The sequence below is a fragment of the Alexandromys fortis genome, unplaced genomic scaffold, assembly GCF_014885135.2.
Source record: "Alexandromys fortis isolate MF-2015 unplaced genomic scaffold, M_Fortis_MF-2015_v1.1 scaffold_122, whole genome shotgun sequence".
NCBI classification, from domain to species: domain Eukaryota; kingdom Metazoa; phylum Chordata; class Mammalia; order Rodentia; family Cricetidae; genus Alexandromys; species Alexandromys fortis.
The window spans coordinates 4,268,533-4,285,431 of NW_026068004.1; the positions used below are offsets into that span (position 1 = coordinate 4,268,533).

The 16,899-nt window shown below is 41.7% G+C and overlaps 1 protein-coding gene across 1 annotated transcript; it reads left to right on the forward strand.

Annotated features, from left to right (window-relative positions):
• The first annotated feature begins 9,367 nt into the window (after positions 1–9,367).
• On the forward strand, positions 9,368–10,318 carry LOC126513084 (olfactory receptor 2A12-like). The gene has a single exon (XM_050161240.1). The coding sequence runs from the start codon at positions 9,368–9,370 to the stop codon at positions 10,316–10,318; it is 951 nt and encodes a 316-aa protein (XP_050017197.1).
• The last annotated feature ends 6,581 nt before the right edge of the window (positions 10,319–16,899 follow it).

A 16,899-nucleotide genomic window follows, 5' to 3' on the forward strand; every position in this document is an offset into this window, starting at 1 on the left:
GAGCTTTACTAATGCTAGGTAGGACAATCCTTCAAAATTCTTGCTTCATAGCAGATTCTGTCAGATATTCTAAGCCTGTGGGCTGAATATGGTTATCCCAGTTTTGCAGAGGAATCTGGAGTGACTATCCAAGCAGCCTGATATTGATGTCACTTTTGAAGTGCTTTGCACTGCACTTCTTGTTACCTCAGGTAATATTATATCATTGTAGGACCTTTGATGGAGTTGAGGACTAGACATTTAGAGATGCAGCTTTCCTTAGTTATGACAGAAGGTCAATTAGGTACAAACCTTTTGACTCACCAAGATAGGATTAATAGTGGAGTACTTTCTCTGAATTTCCAAATATAAAAGGACTGGATACTTTATGTAATTCTTATTTGACAACTGTTCATACTTACTATGTTAAAGTCAAAACCTTTCTTTTTATTTTAACAAAAGGAGAAAATGCTGTGAAGTATTATTTTAACAGGGTACAGATGTATTACAGTTGTTTATGCTGTAGAATATTATTTTACCTGTGTAAAGGTGTGTTACATTTGTTTATGCTGCATTTGTTAAATGATATAAGGATGTGTTACACTTGTTTGTCCTGCATTTGTTTAATTATGTAAAGATGTGGTGCATTTGTTTTACCTTGCTTGCCCAAGGCACCTGATTGGTCTAATAAAAAGTTGAATGGCCAGTTGAAAGTTGAAAGGTAAGGCAGGACAGGGATAGACAAGTTGGCAGGCAAGGTTGGCAGGAGCTGGTTGCTAGCCCAAAAGAAAAGCCTCATATGGTATGGTCTAGCTTGAAAACAGGAGATAGAAAGGTTTTGTCTAGAAAGAAATAATATAGTTTCTGTGGTATGGTCTGATATGGTGGTTCCTCTTCTTCAAAGGCATTCAAAATAATGTGTATTATGTAACCTGGTATAGTTCCTAGAAAACAACAACATACCTATAAACCACCACAAATCATGTTAACTGTGGATAGTATGACACCACAGAGAGCAGACAGCTGTTGGAAGGAAGGCTGCTTGTTTGTCCCAGCTGCCCAGACCTGAAATAATCACACATAGAAACTGTATTATTTGAATCATTTCTTGGCACAATTCATGGCAAAGGAACATTAGTTGAGAGCTACATCCTGATGCACAGGCCGAGAGATACTGGACTTGGCATGGACTTTGGAAACTTCAAAGACCACCCCCAGTGACACTCTTCCTCCAACAAGGCCACACCTCCTAATCCTTCTAGTCCTTCCAAAGAGTTCCACCCCCTGGTGACTAAGCATTCAAGTATGTAAGCCTATGGGTTTATTATTTTTTTTTTTTACTTGTATTCCATACTTTATTCTGTTTGCTTCAAACATGTGTCCATTATCTGTGGAGATTAAGATAAACAAGACCTCTTGGACAAATTCTGTGGTTTATTAAAGTGGTTAACTATTGTCAACTGTGAAAGAGATTAATTTTTTTTATTAAAATTTTTTTTATTAAAAATTTCTGCCTCCTCCCTGCCTCCCTTTTCCCTCCCCCTTGCTCCACTCCCCACACCCCACTCCCCTCCCCCTTCCTCTCCAGCCCAAAGAGCAGTCAGGGTTCCCTGCCCTGTGGGCAGTCCAAGGTCCTCCCCCCTCCATCCAGGTCTAGGAAGGTGAGTATCCAAACCGGCTAGGCTCCCACAAAGCCAGTACATGCAGTAGGGTCAAAACTCAGTGTCATTGTCCTTAGCTTCTCAGCAGCCCTCATTGTCCACCATGTTCAGAGAGTCCGGTTTTATCCCATGCATTTTCAGTCCCAGTCCAGCTGCCCTTGGTGAGCTCCAATTAGATCAGCCCCACCGTCTCAGTGGGTGGGTTCCCCCTCGCAGTCTTGACTTCCTTGCTCATGTTCTCCCTCCTTCTGTTCCTCATTTGGACTATGGGTTCATTCTTATTCAAAATAACACAAGCTCCTTCTAAGTCCCTTGCACTTCCCATAGAACTTTAGGATCCATTTGGCAAGTTCAAAGAATGGCTGCTACAAATATGACAGAAGTACACTGAGTCTGTGCATCTGCTTACGATGTACTGACATGTTATTATTATACATTTTTGATATATGAGCCACATGTCTTCAAATTACCATGTGAACTCAGTGCCCGTATATATTTAAATGAATATATATTCTATGTGTAATAGAATATATATGTGGACATATACATGTACATATACACATGTATATATATACTATATGTGCACATTAATAGACTATGAAAATATGTGTGCATATATACTATGCATATATGTACATAGATATATACCCTGTATGTATATATATATATATAATTTTATTTTGAAGGATAAAAATGCTTTTGTGTCCTTATCAGTGCCCAAAATGAACTGGGTGCCAAAGTACTGGGTCATAAAACTAGCATCGGCAATTGTCGGTTGGCACACACAGATATCTCTAGCAGTTCATGAAGACACAAGTAGGTTACATGAGGAAGTGGTCCAAATGGTCTACTCCAGATGCATCCCTTCAGAAGTCTGAGCCTCTGGTCCCCAGGGGTAGTTCCCTAGGGATGATTTAGAAAGAGGAGAAAATACATGCTGATTTTACACATGGTTCTGTGTGACATGTGTGCCTGACATGATAGTAGCTATCAGAACACTTTTTCCTGTTTCAGGATGTGTCTGAAACCAGTGATGAGAAGAAACCCTTCCAGGAGGCAGAACACCATCCATGACATTTGGTTTAGAAGGAGAAATGTCTTCCAGGAAAGAGTCTATGATGATGAGTGCATTGTGGCCCATGGCAGCTTCCAGGGTCATTAGCATCCATGGACTATAATAGCAAAATCGGATAGAATGAGTGTGGACAGATCTGTGGGTAGCCTTCTTAGAGATGGATAAGAGTGTTAAGATGTTTCTGTCTCACGTGGATCCCCATCAAAGGTGTCCTCAAGAGGAAAGGGTGTGAAGAAATAAGTGGATGGAATGGCATTCTGTGCAGACACCTGTCTATCCATTTCCCTATTCATCCTCTCGCTGTTTATCATGGTCATCTTCACTTCCTTCTCCAGATACAAAATCAGAAAACTTTTGAAATACTCATCTCACCAAATGAGCCCATTCTCACATGGTCCATTAATGAGGCATTGTCATCTGGGGATCAATTAAGGAGTCCCTGCTTGTGAGAGCTGTGGATCTGCTGCCTTCTCCTTTCTCCAAGCTCACTATCTTCTTTAGGCCTTTGGGTCCTTCTCTAGAGTGTGACTTTTCTTCATGCTGACCTCTGGGGTGATGCCATGACCCCTGTGGAGTAGGCCCATCTCTGAGTGGCAGAAGCATTTTGGTTAGAGCAGAGGTAAAGCCATTAGCTTGAACCCTCACATTAAGCATATGAGAGGCATGGCAGATTCAGCCTCACCCAAGACGCAAGTGGCCAAGTCCTGGAGTTGGTTCTACTATTCACAAGTTGTCACATTGCTTGTGTCTTCTGTGTCACTACTCATTTATCTGTGCACATGCCACTGGACAGCAGTTGAGATTACATGCCATTATACAGTGTTTAACCAGCAAAGACACCACACCACATAAATGATGGAGCACAGAGCACAGGAAAATGGAGTTGCTTATCAGGATGTGCAGAGTTCAGAGATTTCATTGCCTTCATTTTCTTAATGCATTAAGGAGCAGCTCACAGAAATTCTAACCTCTTAACGATCCATCAGTCTAGCCAGGAAGACTTTATCATCCAGTTTTCTCCTTCTGAATCCTTAGGAAACCTAGACATAGACAGAAGGCAGAAATAAAAATACAAGGTCAGAGAACACTGACCAGTACTCATTGTAGGGGCTGACATCATCACATTTACTTTCTAATCAGTCAAGAAGGGAAGAGGTGACTATTGGAATTCAACAGAAGATGCAGCTGAAGCAGAATAACAGCAAGTTCAAGGGAACATGCTCAGAGCTTGATATATTTGGACCCGAATTCTTATTTGCGTCCAAGAGATAAGACTCTCAGAGACTTTTCTCATTCCACTGTCATGGACTTTGATAGCACCAAGGTAGTTGAGGAAGGAAGAGGACTGTGACTCAAACATGGCCTCATTGGCTGTCAGGGCTCAGGTTTGGACAGTAAAAGAGGAATCAGAAGGAGAATGTAAGTCCTTGACCTGTGTTTCAGGTAACCATGTTCTAGCTCTTCTTCTCTAAATTGATCTTATTCTCCAGTTAGTCTAGAAAAGGAAACAGGTCACCACTCCTTCTCCAGTCCGTTGCTTCTTCATGCTCTGCCCCCAAGGGTCTCAGTTTAGTGCTTTTTGTTGACAGCCTCCAGGAATTATCTTTACATCCCTACTGGGAATAGAAATGGCTCTTTTCCTGTTCTACTGGGGAGACTCGGAGAGGAGGCAGGGTCATAAAACCTCAGCATCTGATCCCACTGGGAAGAAGTGAAGATGACTGAGTTTGCCTTTGTTAAGCAGGATATTATGAGTAAATTTTCAAGAGCCAGATCTGGCCTACTTGCAGAGGAAGTGAGAGATTTAGTCCCTCATACTCCGTAGCACCTTGGAATTTTTCCAGACAGTTGAGCTTCCTGGTATCCCAACTCTCTGAAGTAATTGGCTTTATGGGACTTCCTCATAAGAGCCACTCAGTGACACAGTCCTCGGATCTACAAATGGTAAGATGGTCACTGGTGTTTGGCCTGTGGGTGGTGTTCAGGCAGCTGTGGGTCTAGGGATAATAATTAGTCAAGTCATCCATCTCCAGGTTCTCTGTGCATACATCTCAAACTCCCCAGACCTCTTCTCTCATTGCCTGCTCTTTTCTCTTCTTTTCTCACTGTTATGTCTTTACTTCCCTTTTTTCTCTATTTATAAGTTCAATAGATATTTACAGTGAGTTTGTCAGTTTCAAATTGTGTTTAAAATCACAACTATAGAGTCCTGAGCTCAAAATCTCAAGTGAAGCAGAAAACCATATCCAGTACAGAGTAGTGGTGGTCAATGTCTTTGAAGGAGCCTTCCCACACACAGAGTCACAGCGTGATTAACTTTGTGGGCAGAGAAATCATGATTTTATTTTGGTTTTACATACGGGATGGGGTGTGAGTCTGTTGTACCCTAGCTTGGCATCACACTCAAATATAGTTGAGTATTTCCTTGAACTTTTCATCTTAAACCTTCCAGATACTGTTTTCCCAGATTGGAGCTGCACTGTGTAGCTTTTTCTGGCTTGGAACTCAATTCTAATGTTTAGTGATGTAGTCCTGGTCTGTCACTGTAAGCAAAGTCAGTAAACAATGGGCTGGAAAGCCATTACAAGCTGTGGATCACTAAATGGTGTGCCATGCCACAGAAATCACACCTCAAATCCTCTTTTCATGGCTCCTTCTACATTTAGTATATTCCAGAGCCTCCCACATTCAGATGTAAGGAAAAATCTCATCAGGAGAGCTAGTCTGTGGATAGCCATCCAACTCCATTCTAGGAAGAATCTGATCTCTATTGAGTATCGATAAGTTCAACTAGATGGACAATGTGAAGACTTTGCCTTCTTTACCTCCCACTTCAGAGCCTGTGTGCCTGAAGCGGAGAAGGTGACAGAGAGTCAGGCTCTGATATCACAGCACCCAAACACCCATTTCCCCCATTCCCTGTAATATTGAACCAACTGCCCTCTCCAGGCCTTAGTTGTTCACCTATAATATACAGGTAAGAATACTTCCTTCAGTGAATTGTGATATTGAGCAAAAGTTAGGAGAACTATGGCTACTCAAAATGCAGGATGCAAGATGTATCTTACTTGGGTTAGGACAGAAGGCGGTAGCATAACAAGGAAGACTTCCTGGACTAGCTGAGTCCTGCTGTGGCCCCATTGTGGGCAACACAGTGCAGGTGGTGGTTCCCCTTCATGATGATGATAAGAAGCTAGGCGATTTCTTTTCTTTTCTTTTTTTTTTTTTTTTTCGAGACGGTTTCTCTGTGGTTTTGGAGCCTGTCCTGGAACTAGATCTTGTAGACCAAGCTGGTCTCGAACTCACAGAGATCCGCCTGCCTCTGCCTCCCAAGTGCTGGGATTAAAGGCGTGCGCCACCACCGCCCGGCGCTAGGCGATTTCTTAACATACAAAAGAGGTATGGGCATGCAGGATACCAGGAGAGCTTTCACGGAGATTTGTGAATGAGGGAGAAGAGATGGAGGAGACAGCTGTGTACAGAGGTTTAGTGTCCACAGAGCAAGCAGGTTAGGAATGACCACAGCACCCTCCTGAAAGAACAGGGCACAGGAGCTCTTAATTGGTCCAGATAGGACCAATGTGAAATTTTTGAAAACTTGCTGCCAACAGTAACTTGGAGAACGTGTTGATGCAGGCAAGAGGCCAGCACTGAGAAAGGGAAGTGAATTAGTTCCTGAACCTAACAATGAAGCAGTTTGCAGTGACACCTGCTGTGAAAAGGAAAACCAGTTCTCCAATAGAATAGCCGTGTGTATATCAGTCACCCTCCAGAGCAGGCCACATGCCAGGAGTAGCTGGCCAACAGGAAACTGACTCCACATCTGGGCTTTGTTTTGTTTTAGTACTTTTTGTTTTGATTTTCTTTTTTATTAATTTTTTAATTTTTGTTGTTTGATTTTCTTGAAAGAGAGTGGGAGAGAAGAGAAGTTGAAGTTTGGTGGGGAAGATCTGGGAGAAACTGGAGGAACGGAAGAATATGATCGAAGAATATTATATGAAAACAATTATTTAATTAAAATAAATAAGACTGTATTGAAAGGGAAAATTTAGGGGCATAGGCACATAGAGACAATGATGCAGAAACTCCAGAAGAGATGATGGGTTCCTGACCTGGGTGGAAAGAAAGGACAGCTGTGAGGGTTATGAGTAGTAGGCTGATCAGGAGAAGGGGTGGGGACGGGGAAAGAGAAGACTGAGGATGTCTAAGTGTCTCTTTGATATATCAACTTCCATAAAATTAATTCCTCCCTTAAGCATTGTCTTGCTGTTTAGCATGAGTGGTGACCTAGATCAGACACTTTTGAGCAGTGTTGGGAAATTTCCGTTACATGTCTTTCCTTGAGCATGTGTTTATATTCACCTATGTGTTTACATATTGTTTCAGAAATATAGTTGATATTTGTACTGCTGGGAAAAGCATTAAATATGTTGAGTGTTAGTACACACAGTCAGGCACACACTAAAAGGATCATTTTAATTTACTCTTCGATTGGATCCAATTACTCTTGTCAATATTAGATGACTGTTATTGTAGCCAGGCTGGTAGGCGTGTGGGGATGTGAGACTGTGAAGACGAGGGTAGGCGTTGGTGTTGTGGTGTTCTCATGCAACTCCCAGAGAGCTGCCTTGTGACTTTAAATATGATTACCTACTCCATTGTAACATCTGTTTTTATGTTTATGTTTTTCTAAGCCTTTGTATAAACTTTTGAGTACTTGTTTTTGCATTATTCTAGCTTATGGAGGGCTTCCCTCCCCCCGCAAAAGTGTCCTTTAAAGATATGTTACCTTGCTCTAAGAGGATAAATATATTTATCATGCTTGATGTTAAAATTTGGTTGCAGTCAGATGCCGGCGCTTCCCGCCTGCATTCCCAGCACTCGGGAAGTAGAGGCTGGCAGATCTCTTGAGTTTGAGGCCTACCTGGTCTATAAAGTCAGTTACAAGACAGACGGAGCTGTTACACTAAGAAACCCTGTCTTGAAGAACCAAAGTAAATAACAAATTTGTTTGCTATAGATTTACCACTCAACTCCACAGTACACCTGGAATGGATTGTTTGCATGTAGAGGGAGGTAAGGGTTAAAAAAGAAGAAATAACTTATCTCCTCACATACCCACATGATTCGTCAGGGTTTTCCGGGAAGACAACAGTGTCTCCAGTGCAGCACACACATGACCTTCTGTCATTACTCACAGGACGACGTGTGTGAGGGCCTGTGTCTGACTGGTATTTGTTCTGCTATCTTCATCTGTTCGTTTATTCTCTATTTTGCATGTACTCGTGTGTGTGTGTGTGTGTGTGTGTGTGTGTGTGTGTGTGTGGTTGTAGACTGATAGGATTCTTCCTCAATTGCTCTCTCCTTTTTCACCGAGACAGGGTCTCTTAGTTGAACCCAGTGCCCATCATTTCACCTAGTGTAGCTAGCCCGTCTGTTCTCTCACTGCCTTCCCAGAACTGAAAACTGTGTGAAACTGCATACGACTTATCGTGTGTTATGTGTTATTTAGAGGAGTTCTGTGAGATGTGTTAGATGTTCATCATAATCCTGAGACATGAGTGTCATCGGCCTTATTTGATAGATGAAGAGACAGAGGCATTGGAAGTTTCAGTAGCCTGAGAAGATTCACAGAAACTGAACAATGTACTCAGAAACCCACATGTTAGCCTTTCTTTTCTTAATTAACAAGTATTTTTTTTATTTTATGTGTATAGATATTTGCCTGCACACTTCTTTGTGCGCCATGTGTGTGTTTTGCCGGTGGAGGTCAGAGAATGGAATCAGATCCCTTGGAATTGAAATCATACAGCTCTGAGCTTTCTGATCCCCTTCAACAGCAGTCAGTGTTCTTCACCTTTTTTTATTTTATTTTTTTATTGAGAAAAGGAAAAGAAAAAAAAAGTTTCCGCCTCCTCCCAGCCTCCCATTTCCCTCCCCCTCCTACCACCCTTCTCCCCCTCCCCCCACTCCTCTCCCCCTCCCTCTCCAGTCCAAAGAGCAGTCAGGGTTCCCTGCCCTGTGGAAAGTCCAAGGTCCTCCCCCCTCCGTCCATGTCTAGGAAGGTGAACATCCAAACTGGCTAGGCTCCCACCAAGCCAGAACATGAAGTAGGATCAAAACCCCGTGCCATTGTCCTTGGCTTCTCATCAGCCCTCATTGTTCGCCATGATCAGAGAGTCCGGTTTTATCCCATGCTTTTTCAGTCACAGTCCAGCTGGCCTTGGTGAGCTCCCAATAGATCAGCCCCACTGTCTCAGTGGGTGGGTGCACCCACCGTGGTCCTGACATCCTTGCTCGTGTTCTCCCTCCATCCGCTCCTCATTGGGACCTTGGGAGCTCAGTCCAGTGCTCCAGTGTGGGTCTCTGTCTCTATCTCCATCCATCACCAGATGAAGGTTCTATGGTGATATGGAAGATATTCGTCAGTATAGCTATAGGATAGGGTCATTTCAGGTTCCCTATCCTCAGCTTCCCAAGGGACTAACTGGGAACATTGCCTTGGGCTCCTGGGAGCCACTCTAGGTTCAAGTCTCTTGCCAACCCTAAGGTGGCTCCCTTAACTAACCAGCCTGTATCTCCCCTTGCTGCCTCTACAGCTGGCCTGTGTCAGGTGACACAGAGATGAATGTGATTCTCTTACAGCCTCACCATGTGGATGATTCCAGGGCAGAACCAAAGCTGGGTTTCTGAATTTATCCTACTCGGCTTCTTCAGTGACCCCACGACCAACAACATCCTCTTTACAGTGTTCCTTCTCATCTACCTGAGCTCAGTCATGGGCAATGGGCTCATCATCCTGCTGATCTGCCTGGACTCACATCTGCACACTCCCATGTACTTCTTCCTCTGCATACTCGCCATGTTGGATATGGGTTCTGTCACCACCACCATGCCCCAGATGTTGGTGCATCTTCTTGCTCACTCTCAGACCATCTCCTTTGCTGGCTGCTGGCTCCAGATGTTTGTGTTCAGTGCTTTGTGTATGATTGAGGGCACCTTTTTTGTTGTCATGGCTTATGACAGATACGTGGCCATTTGTCACCCACTTCGTTATACTGTTATCCTCAACTGGGGAATATGTATATGGTTGGCAGCTGGTACTTGTATCTGCGGTTTCCTCTTTTCTTTGTTGCATACTTTCTTCACAATGAGTCTGCCATATTGTGGGCCCAACAAAGTCAACCACTATTTCTGTGAAGGCCCTTCAGTGCGTAGCCTGGCGTGCATGCATACCCACTTCATTGAGATGGTGGACCAGATCTTGAATGTTTTTGTGGGTCTCACTCCAATTTCCCTCATTGTGGCTTCCTACATTCGCATCTCCATGGCAATTCTCAAGATCAAGTCCACCCAGGGACGATGCAAGGCTTTCTCTACCTGTGCATCCCACCTGACTATGGTCTCCTTATTCTATGGTCCAGCCTCTTATATCTACTTGAAGCCCAAATCCAGCTACTCCCCTGAGCAAGACAAGCAGACAGCACTCTTTTACAATGCCTTCACAGCCTTGCTCAACCCCGTGGTCTACAGTCTGAGAAACAAAGACATCAAGAGGGCGTTTCTCAAGGTGATAGGGCATAGTATGGCAGGTTGGATCTAGGAGAACCTATTCACTATTTAAGAAAAGATCATTATTGTTCACTATTTAAGAAAAGAACTTTTTTTTATTGTGTGTAATTGACCAGTGCATTGGAACTAACATTGTACTTCGTAATTGGGATAAACCAAGGTGATTGGCTTGATTGATATACAAAGATATAATTCCAAACACATCAGTAATCTTACTGGATTATAGCAGAATAGATTCATCTGTTGCTCATGTTTATAGCTGGAGGTTGGGAGTGACATTTTGTTCTCTCACATCCATCCTGAAGAAGGAACCTTATATCTAACATGTCATCCTAGAGCAGAAGAAAAGGAACAATGGACAAACTCACAATGACTGAGCTTCTCAAGAGTGACCTGCTCCTCAGTCCACAAATTTTTTTGGCCAAAGCAATTAGCATGGTGTTGTGGAATATTATTTTAATTGAATACAGATGTATTACTTTAGTTTATTGTGTAGAATATCATTTTAACTGTATAAAGGTGTGTTGCATTGTTTGAGCTGCATTTCTTAAATGATGTTAGGATGTGTTACGCTGGTTTGTCCTGCATTTGTTTAATTATGTAAAGATGTGGTACATTTGTTTTACCTTGCCTGCCTGAGGCACTTGATTGGTTAAATAAAATGTTGAATGACCAATTGCAAGGCAGAAATGGGACAGGCAAGGCTTGCCAGCAGAAAGAATAAGTAGGAGGAGAGATTTAGGAATGAAAGACAAGAAGAGGAAAGAGAGCAAAGAAGAAGAGGAGCACACACACATTCAAGACAAGAAGCCAATTGGCCACCAGCTAGCTGATACAAGAAACAGTGAATGTAAGATATACAGAAGGAAAGAAAACTAAAAAAAGGCCAGAGGAAATGGTAGATAAAGAAAAACAGATTAATTTAAGTTAAAAGAGCTAGCCAGAAATGAGCATAAACTACCGAGAAATCAGAACTAATATGAAGTTTCTGTGTGATGATTTGGGTGCTGGTTGCTTATCCTAAAAACAGCTTAGTACAGTATTGTTCAACCTGAGAACAGGAGGTAGAATGTATTTTGTGTGAGAGATGTAATACAAAGTCTTTTGCCATGGTCTTTTGTGTTGGCTCCTCTACTTTGAAATCAGCAAGTGATGTATATTATGTAACCTGCTATAGTTCTCAGAAAACAATAACATACCTACAAATCACCACAAAACATGCTAACTCTGAATAGAATGATAGTATAGACAGTATTAGGCTGAGGCACTATATGTTAAGTAGCAAAGCAGGTGTCGTCAGGACAGAAGTAAGTTAATAGTTTATGGAACAGAACCAATGTTGATGTAGACTGCTCATTCATTTCCCGGATGCCCAGATGCCACGGACCGTCCCTCTGTGAGACTGCTATCCACGGGAGAACAGGGTTGAAGGATAGGATTGCCAGGATACGACGCAAGGGAATGACAGACAGACACACTGGTAGTGAGAATCTGTTGCGATTTTACTAAAATCATGCTTTCATTATATAGTATTCAAACAAAGAACAAGTCAGAAAGTCATGTATCATTAGTTGGCACAGTATGAAAACTTCTTTTAGTAATGTTTAATTTTAGCAATGTTTAAAAGTGTATTATCAGGAATAGGTGTTAGTCACAAAGCGTCCTTAAAAGGGGAATTCTTGTTCTTGGGACTGTAAATCTTAGAAGGGGAATTCCTGTCCTTGGGACTGTAAGCCTCAGGCAAGTGGTTACATCTTATGAACAGAAAGTTTCTGTCTTATTATTGCTATCGTGTCCCTTCCTCCTCTTAACCCTTTATTTCATCTAGTGATCAAATATGCCTAATCAGTTCTCTGCACTTGTTTGAACTATATTTTTTAGTACCTTCTTATGCGGCAGACATCATGGGGGTTGGGATCTAGCAAGCCTATCCATAAAGTTGAAAGTATAATATAACAGTCTTTGTCCATCAACGTTAACCCATCTATTCCCTTGCTCATCATAGGCTCCTGTATAAGGAAGTGAATCAAGGAGTGCGCTGGGGAATTTTCTCTAACTCTCCTTTTCTCTCTAAATCTGATTCACTAGGACGATTCCCTCGCAACATATCAACTTTAGCCATTTCTGTTTCATAATTAATAAAGTTTCCCAGGCTCATGTGGCATGGGGCATACTTTATTTCCTCAAGGACTGCTTTAATGAACGGTGGGGCCGAGCCAAGGACGTACTTTGATTTCTTGGTAAGCGGTCAGCTAAAAACAGGAAAGATTAGAAATACAGAGAAAGATCATGCAGGGTGCCAGGAGGGCTCGCTCCCAAGGCTATCTCCAGATATGAGATCTGCCTACGGCATCAGGTCCTATCTTGACCGTTGATTGTCAGGGGACCGCCTGGGGCTTCGCTCCAGGAAGCTCTAACCCCAATTCTTTAGCAGGCAAAAGCCAGCGCAGNTGCAACGGTTAGGGCAATGTTTCTCCAGGGTCAGCACACAGAGACTGATACATCTGTGCGACAAGGGGCCAGGCTCCATTCTAATCTGGCAGCTGAATGTGGCCATGGAGTTCACATGGTGTTGATTTTGCAGACATGAAACATAGAAGGTTACGGGTAACTGTGGAGTCTTGCACCATCATGCAGAGAGCACAGAGGATAAACAAGCTTTCTGTTCAGTAACAGACTCTGTCTCGATGTAACAATGGAGACAGCAACAGAGGAAGACGCTTATCCTACTCTGGCCTCTGCAGATGTGGTCATGGGTTTAGTCTCCTACAAGTTCACAAACACAAACTATACACATATACCATAAAACACATGCATACACCAGAGATGCATACATACATACAAAGGCACACATATATCCATATACATAACCACACACACAACACACACGTCTTTGTAAATAGCCAATAAATACTGATGCATTGTTCCAGATTCAATTTATTAATCATCTGCTATCCTTTAGTTTACATGTACAGCAGACATTCAAATTAATATGCATTTGGAACACAGATAAGATATACACCAGGACAAAATGAATCACATGATGAGTAAATTCCACTGAGCTCTGCAAAATAATAGATATCAGACTATTGTTCTGGACTATAACTTTCTCTTCACTATGATTTCTCATTTTTTCGGTGAATATTATTTGCACGTTGAAATCCTTCTTATTTCTTCTCTTAAAAATCTGGTAAAGAGCAGTCGTGGTTCCCTGCCCTGTGGAAAGTCCAAGGTCCTCCCCCCTCCCTCCATGTCTAGGAAGGTGAACATCCAAACTGGCTGGGCTCCCACCAAGCCAGAACATGAAGTAGGATCAAAACCCCTTGCCATTGACCTTGGCTTCTCATCAGTCCTCATTGTTCGCCATGATCAGAGAGTCCGGTTTTATCCCATGCTGTTCCCGTCATTGACAGAGACTCTTGCTGCCAGGACAGTCATCCAAAGTTTCTCTGCAAAGTTGGGGCAGCAATCTTCAGCCTACAGGACTTAGTATCTGGCAAACATTTCCATGAAGCAGGAAATTTGGAAGACTGTTTTACCTATATTGACAGTTTGTTAGTATAGTTTGTCTGTATCCTTCAGAATGTCTGCAGTGTAGTGTGAAGACCATGGATTAGAACCACTGTAATTTTACAGGAATCATTTTTAATTCACTGTCCCATACATCCAGTTACTCCTGTCAATACTGGGTCCTGTTATTGTAGCCAGGCTGGCAGGGGTGTGGTGATGTGAGACTGAGAAGAGGAGGTGGGCGTTGGCGCTGTGCTGTTCTTTTGTAGTTTCCAGATGTAATGATGCTGAGAACCTCAGCCTCCTCAGTGCTCACTGGACAGCTGCCTGTGAAATGCCCTTGAGATGTGGTTCACTGTTCTATGGGAGCATCTGCTGTTAAGCTTGTGCTTTTCTAATTCCTCGTATAAGTAATTTGAGTACTTTTTGCTTATTCTAAATTACCATTATTTTTCCCTTGAAGGAAAGTGCTTTTTTAAGGAAATCTTACCTTTGCTTCCCCCAAAATGACACATAGATGTATTTATCACTTTTGAATATAAAGAAAATAATGGATGTTTTAGGGTTACCTGGAATTGATTGTTAGTGCACATAGGGAGGTAGGAGTGGAAAAGGAATAAATGACTTTTCTGCTCCCATACCCCATGATCATCAACATTCCCTGGGAAGACTACAGTGTCTCCAGTGCATTACATATGAATTTCTGTCATTACTCATAGGACTACAAGTGTGAGGGCTTGTGTCTGACTGACATTGGCTCTGTCTTCTTCATCTACTTGCTTACGTCTGCGGTACGTGTTTATGTGTGTGCACACATGAGTGTGTTCATGTGCATGCATGTGTACATGTGTGTGTGCAAGTGTGTGTGTGGTCAGAGACTGACCTAGCACACAGGATACACCATAAAAGACCTGATTAATAGCACCCCAACCAGCAGGAAGCAGTATAAATGAAATTATGCCCATATTCTCAAATATTGTTTATAAATGTTCTTTTATATTTAAAGAGGAATATGTTATGGATATGAATAAGTTGCATTGGTTTTTACCTTAGTTTATTGATATAAATTTAAGGTCAATTTTGTTATACATATCTGTATTTCTGATTTTGATTAAGGTATTGTGATTGTGTAGTTTATTTAAAAATGTAATGTATAATTAAGAAATATAGGTTAATAGATAGTCATCTATAATAGTCAAGCTTATAGTCATGTTAGTTAGATTTTCTAGATATATAGAGATATATTTCATTTAGATAGGTATTCTTCAAATCTTTCAGAGACATTCAGAATATGGCATTTTAATGTTTTAATAACTTAGTACTTTTTATGACAATGAACACATCTGCTCCTGGCAACACCAAGTTACTTCAAGAGGAAGATGGCTCCTTATGGAGTTGGTTAGCCATTTGAGCAAGAAACTGCCCTTGCCTGGACTGATGAGCTGGACATGTGGAATCCACAGAGCAATGATAGCTGAACTTGCCTAAAGGTGAGACGATCCTTTGGGATTCCTGCTTCATGAGAGAGTCTGAGAGACATTCTGCAGGTTACAGAAGAAAGTGACTGGCAAACTGCCAATATAGGTGGAACTGTCTTTGAAATTTCTTGCTTCAGGGAAAAGTCTCCTGGACACTATAGGCCTATAGGCTGAGGATGGATGCCCCAACAGTACAGAAGAACTTTGGGTGACTGTCCAGGCAGTGAGATGTCTCTATCAATTCTAGAGTTTTGGAAGTTGCTTACAGGGCACTTCTGATTTACATAGGTAATATTATATCCTTCTGGAGTCTTTGATGGAGTTGAAGAATTTATAGTTATAGTTTTCCTTATTTATGATAAAATATAAAGTAGACATAAATATTGTAACTGTAATTCTTGCTTGATAACTGTTTTGTTATATGTAATTTTACTATGTTAAAGTTAAAGCCTTCCTTTTTGTTTAAACAGAAAAGGGGAAATGGTGTAGGAGAGTCCCTCTGTCTTTGTGTTGCTTTTATTGGTTAATAAAGAAACTGCCTTGGGCCTGTTGATAGGGTAGAACTTAGGTAGGTAGGGAAGACATAACTGAATGCTGGGAGAAAGAAAAACAGAATGGAGGAGAGACGCCATGGATTCATCAGAGACAGATGCTGGGAATTTTACCGAGTAAGCCACTGCCACGTGGTGATACACAGGTCAATAGAAATGGGTTAAATTAAGATGTAAGAATTAGCCAATAAGAAGTTAGAGCTAATGGGCCAAGCAGTGATTTAATTTATACAGTTTCCGTGTGTTATTTCAGGGCTAAGCTAGCTGGGTGGTTGGGATCAACAAGTGGCCTCTCTTGCAACATTGTATAATCTATCATTTTGTCTCATCATTTCTATGACATGTGACACCTTTTTTCCTTTAGAAAGAGATCTCAGGATTTAATTGCATTCTTTAGCCTTTTTTTCCTGACTATGAAAGAGAATTACAGACCAATCTCCCTCATGAATATTGATGCAAAAATACTCAATAAAATATTGGCAATTTGTAACCAGCCCACTTTAAATGATGACAAACATCCACAGTCAAACTTTTGGTTAATATGGGTGTTGTTTTTTCTAGACTGCTTCCTGTTGTCTAGGGGAGGTGATAGCATCTCAGGGGAACATTAAGAAAATTGAGGATTAGAATGATGGTTAAATCTTGCCTGTAGTAGTGTGTAAGCGTGGACCATCTAAGCCAGCAGCCTGGAAGCTGTTCTGACTGCAGAACTATGATGAAATAGCAACAGAGGTATTTTGAGATGCTGAATCATCTGGGTTATTCATTTTTATTGGTGGCTAGTCCCCTTCCTCTGAAAATACTTAAACTTATAAAGGTAGCATGTATGTCTTCATTAATACAAGTGTAGACAGTGTTTGTAAACCCATTAGCCAAAGATAATTATTTGTTTTCTGCTTGAGTAGGTAAAATACATGTCACGTTTTGTAGTTTTTCTAGGTTTATTTCTTATGTCTGTCGCCATGAGGTCTTCCATGGTCAAACCTGAATCATATCAACCTGGAATGAATCCACAGCCTCTCATTTCCTGGGGAAATAAAAGCATAACATCTCCCCACATGTAATACATTTTT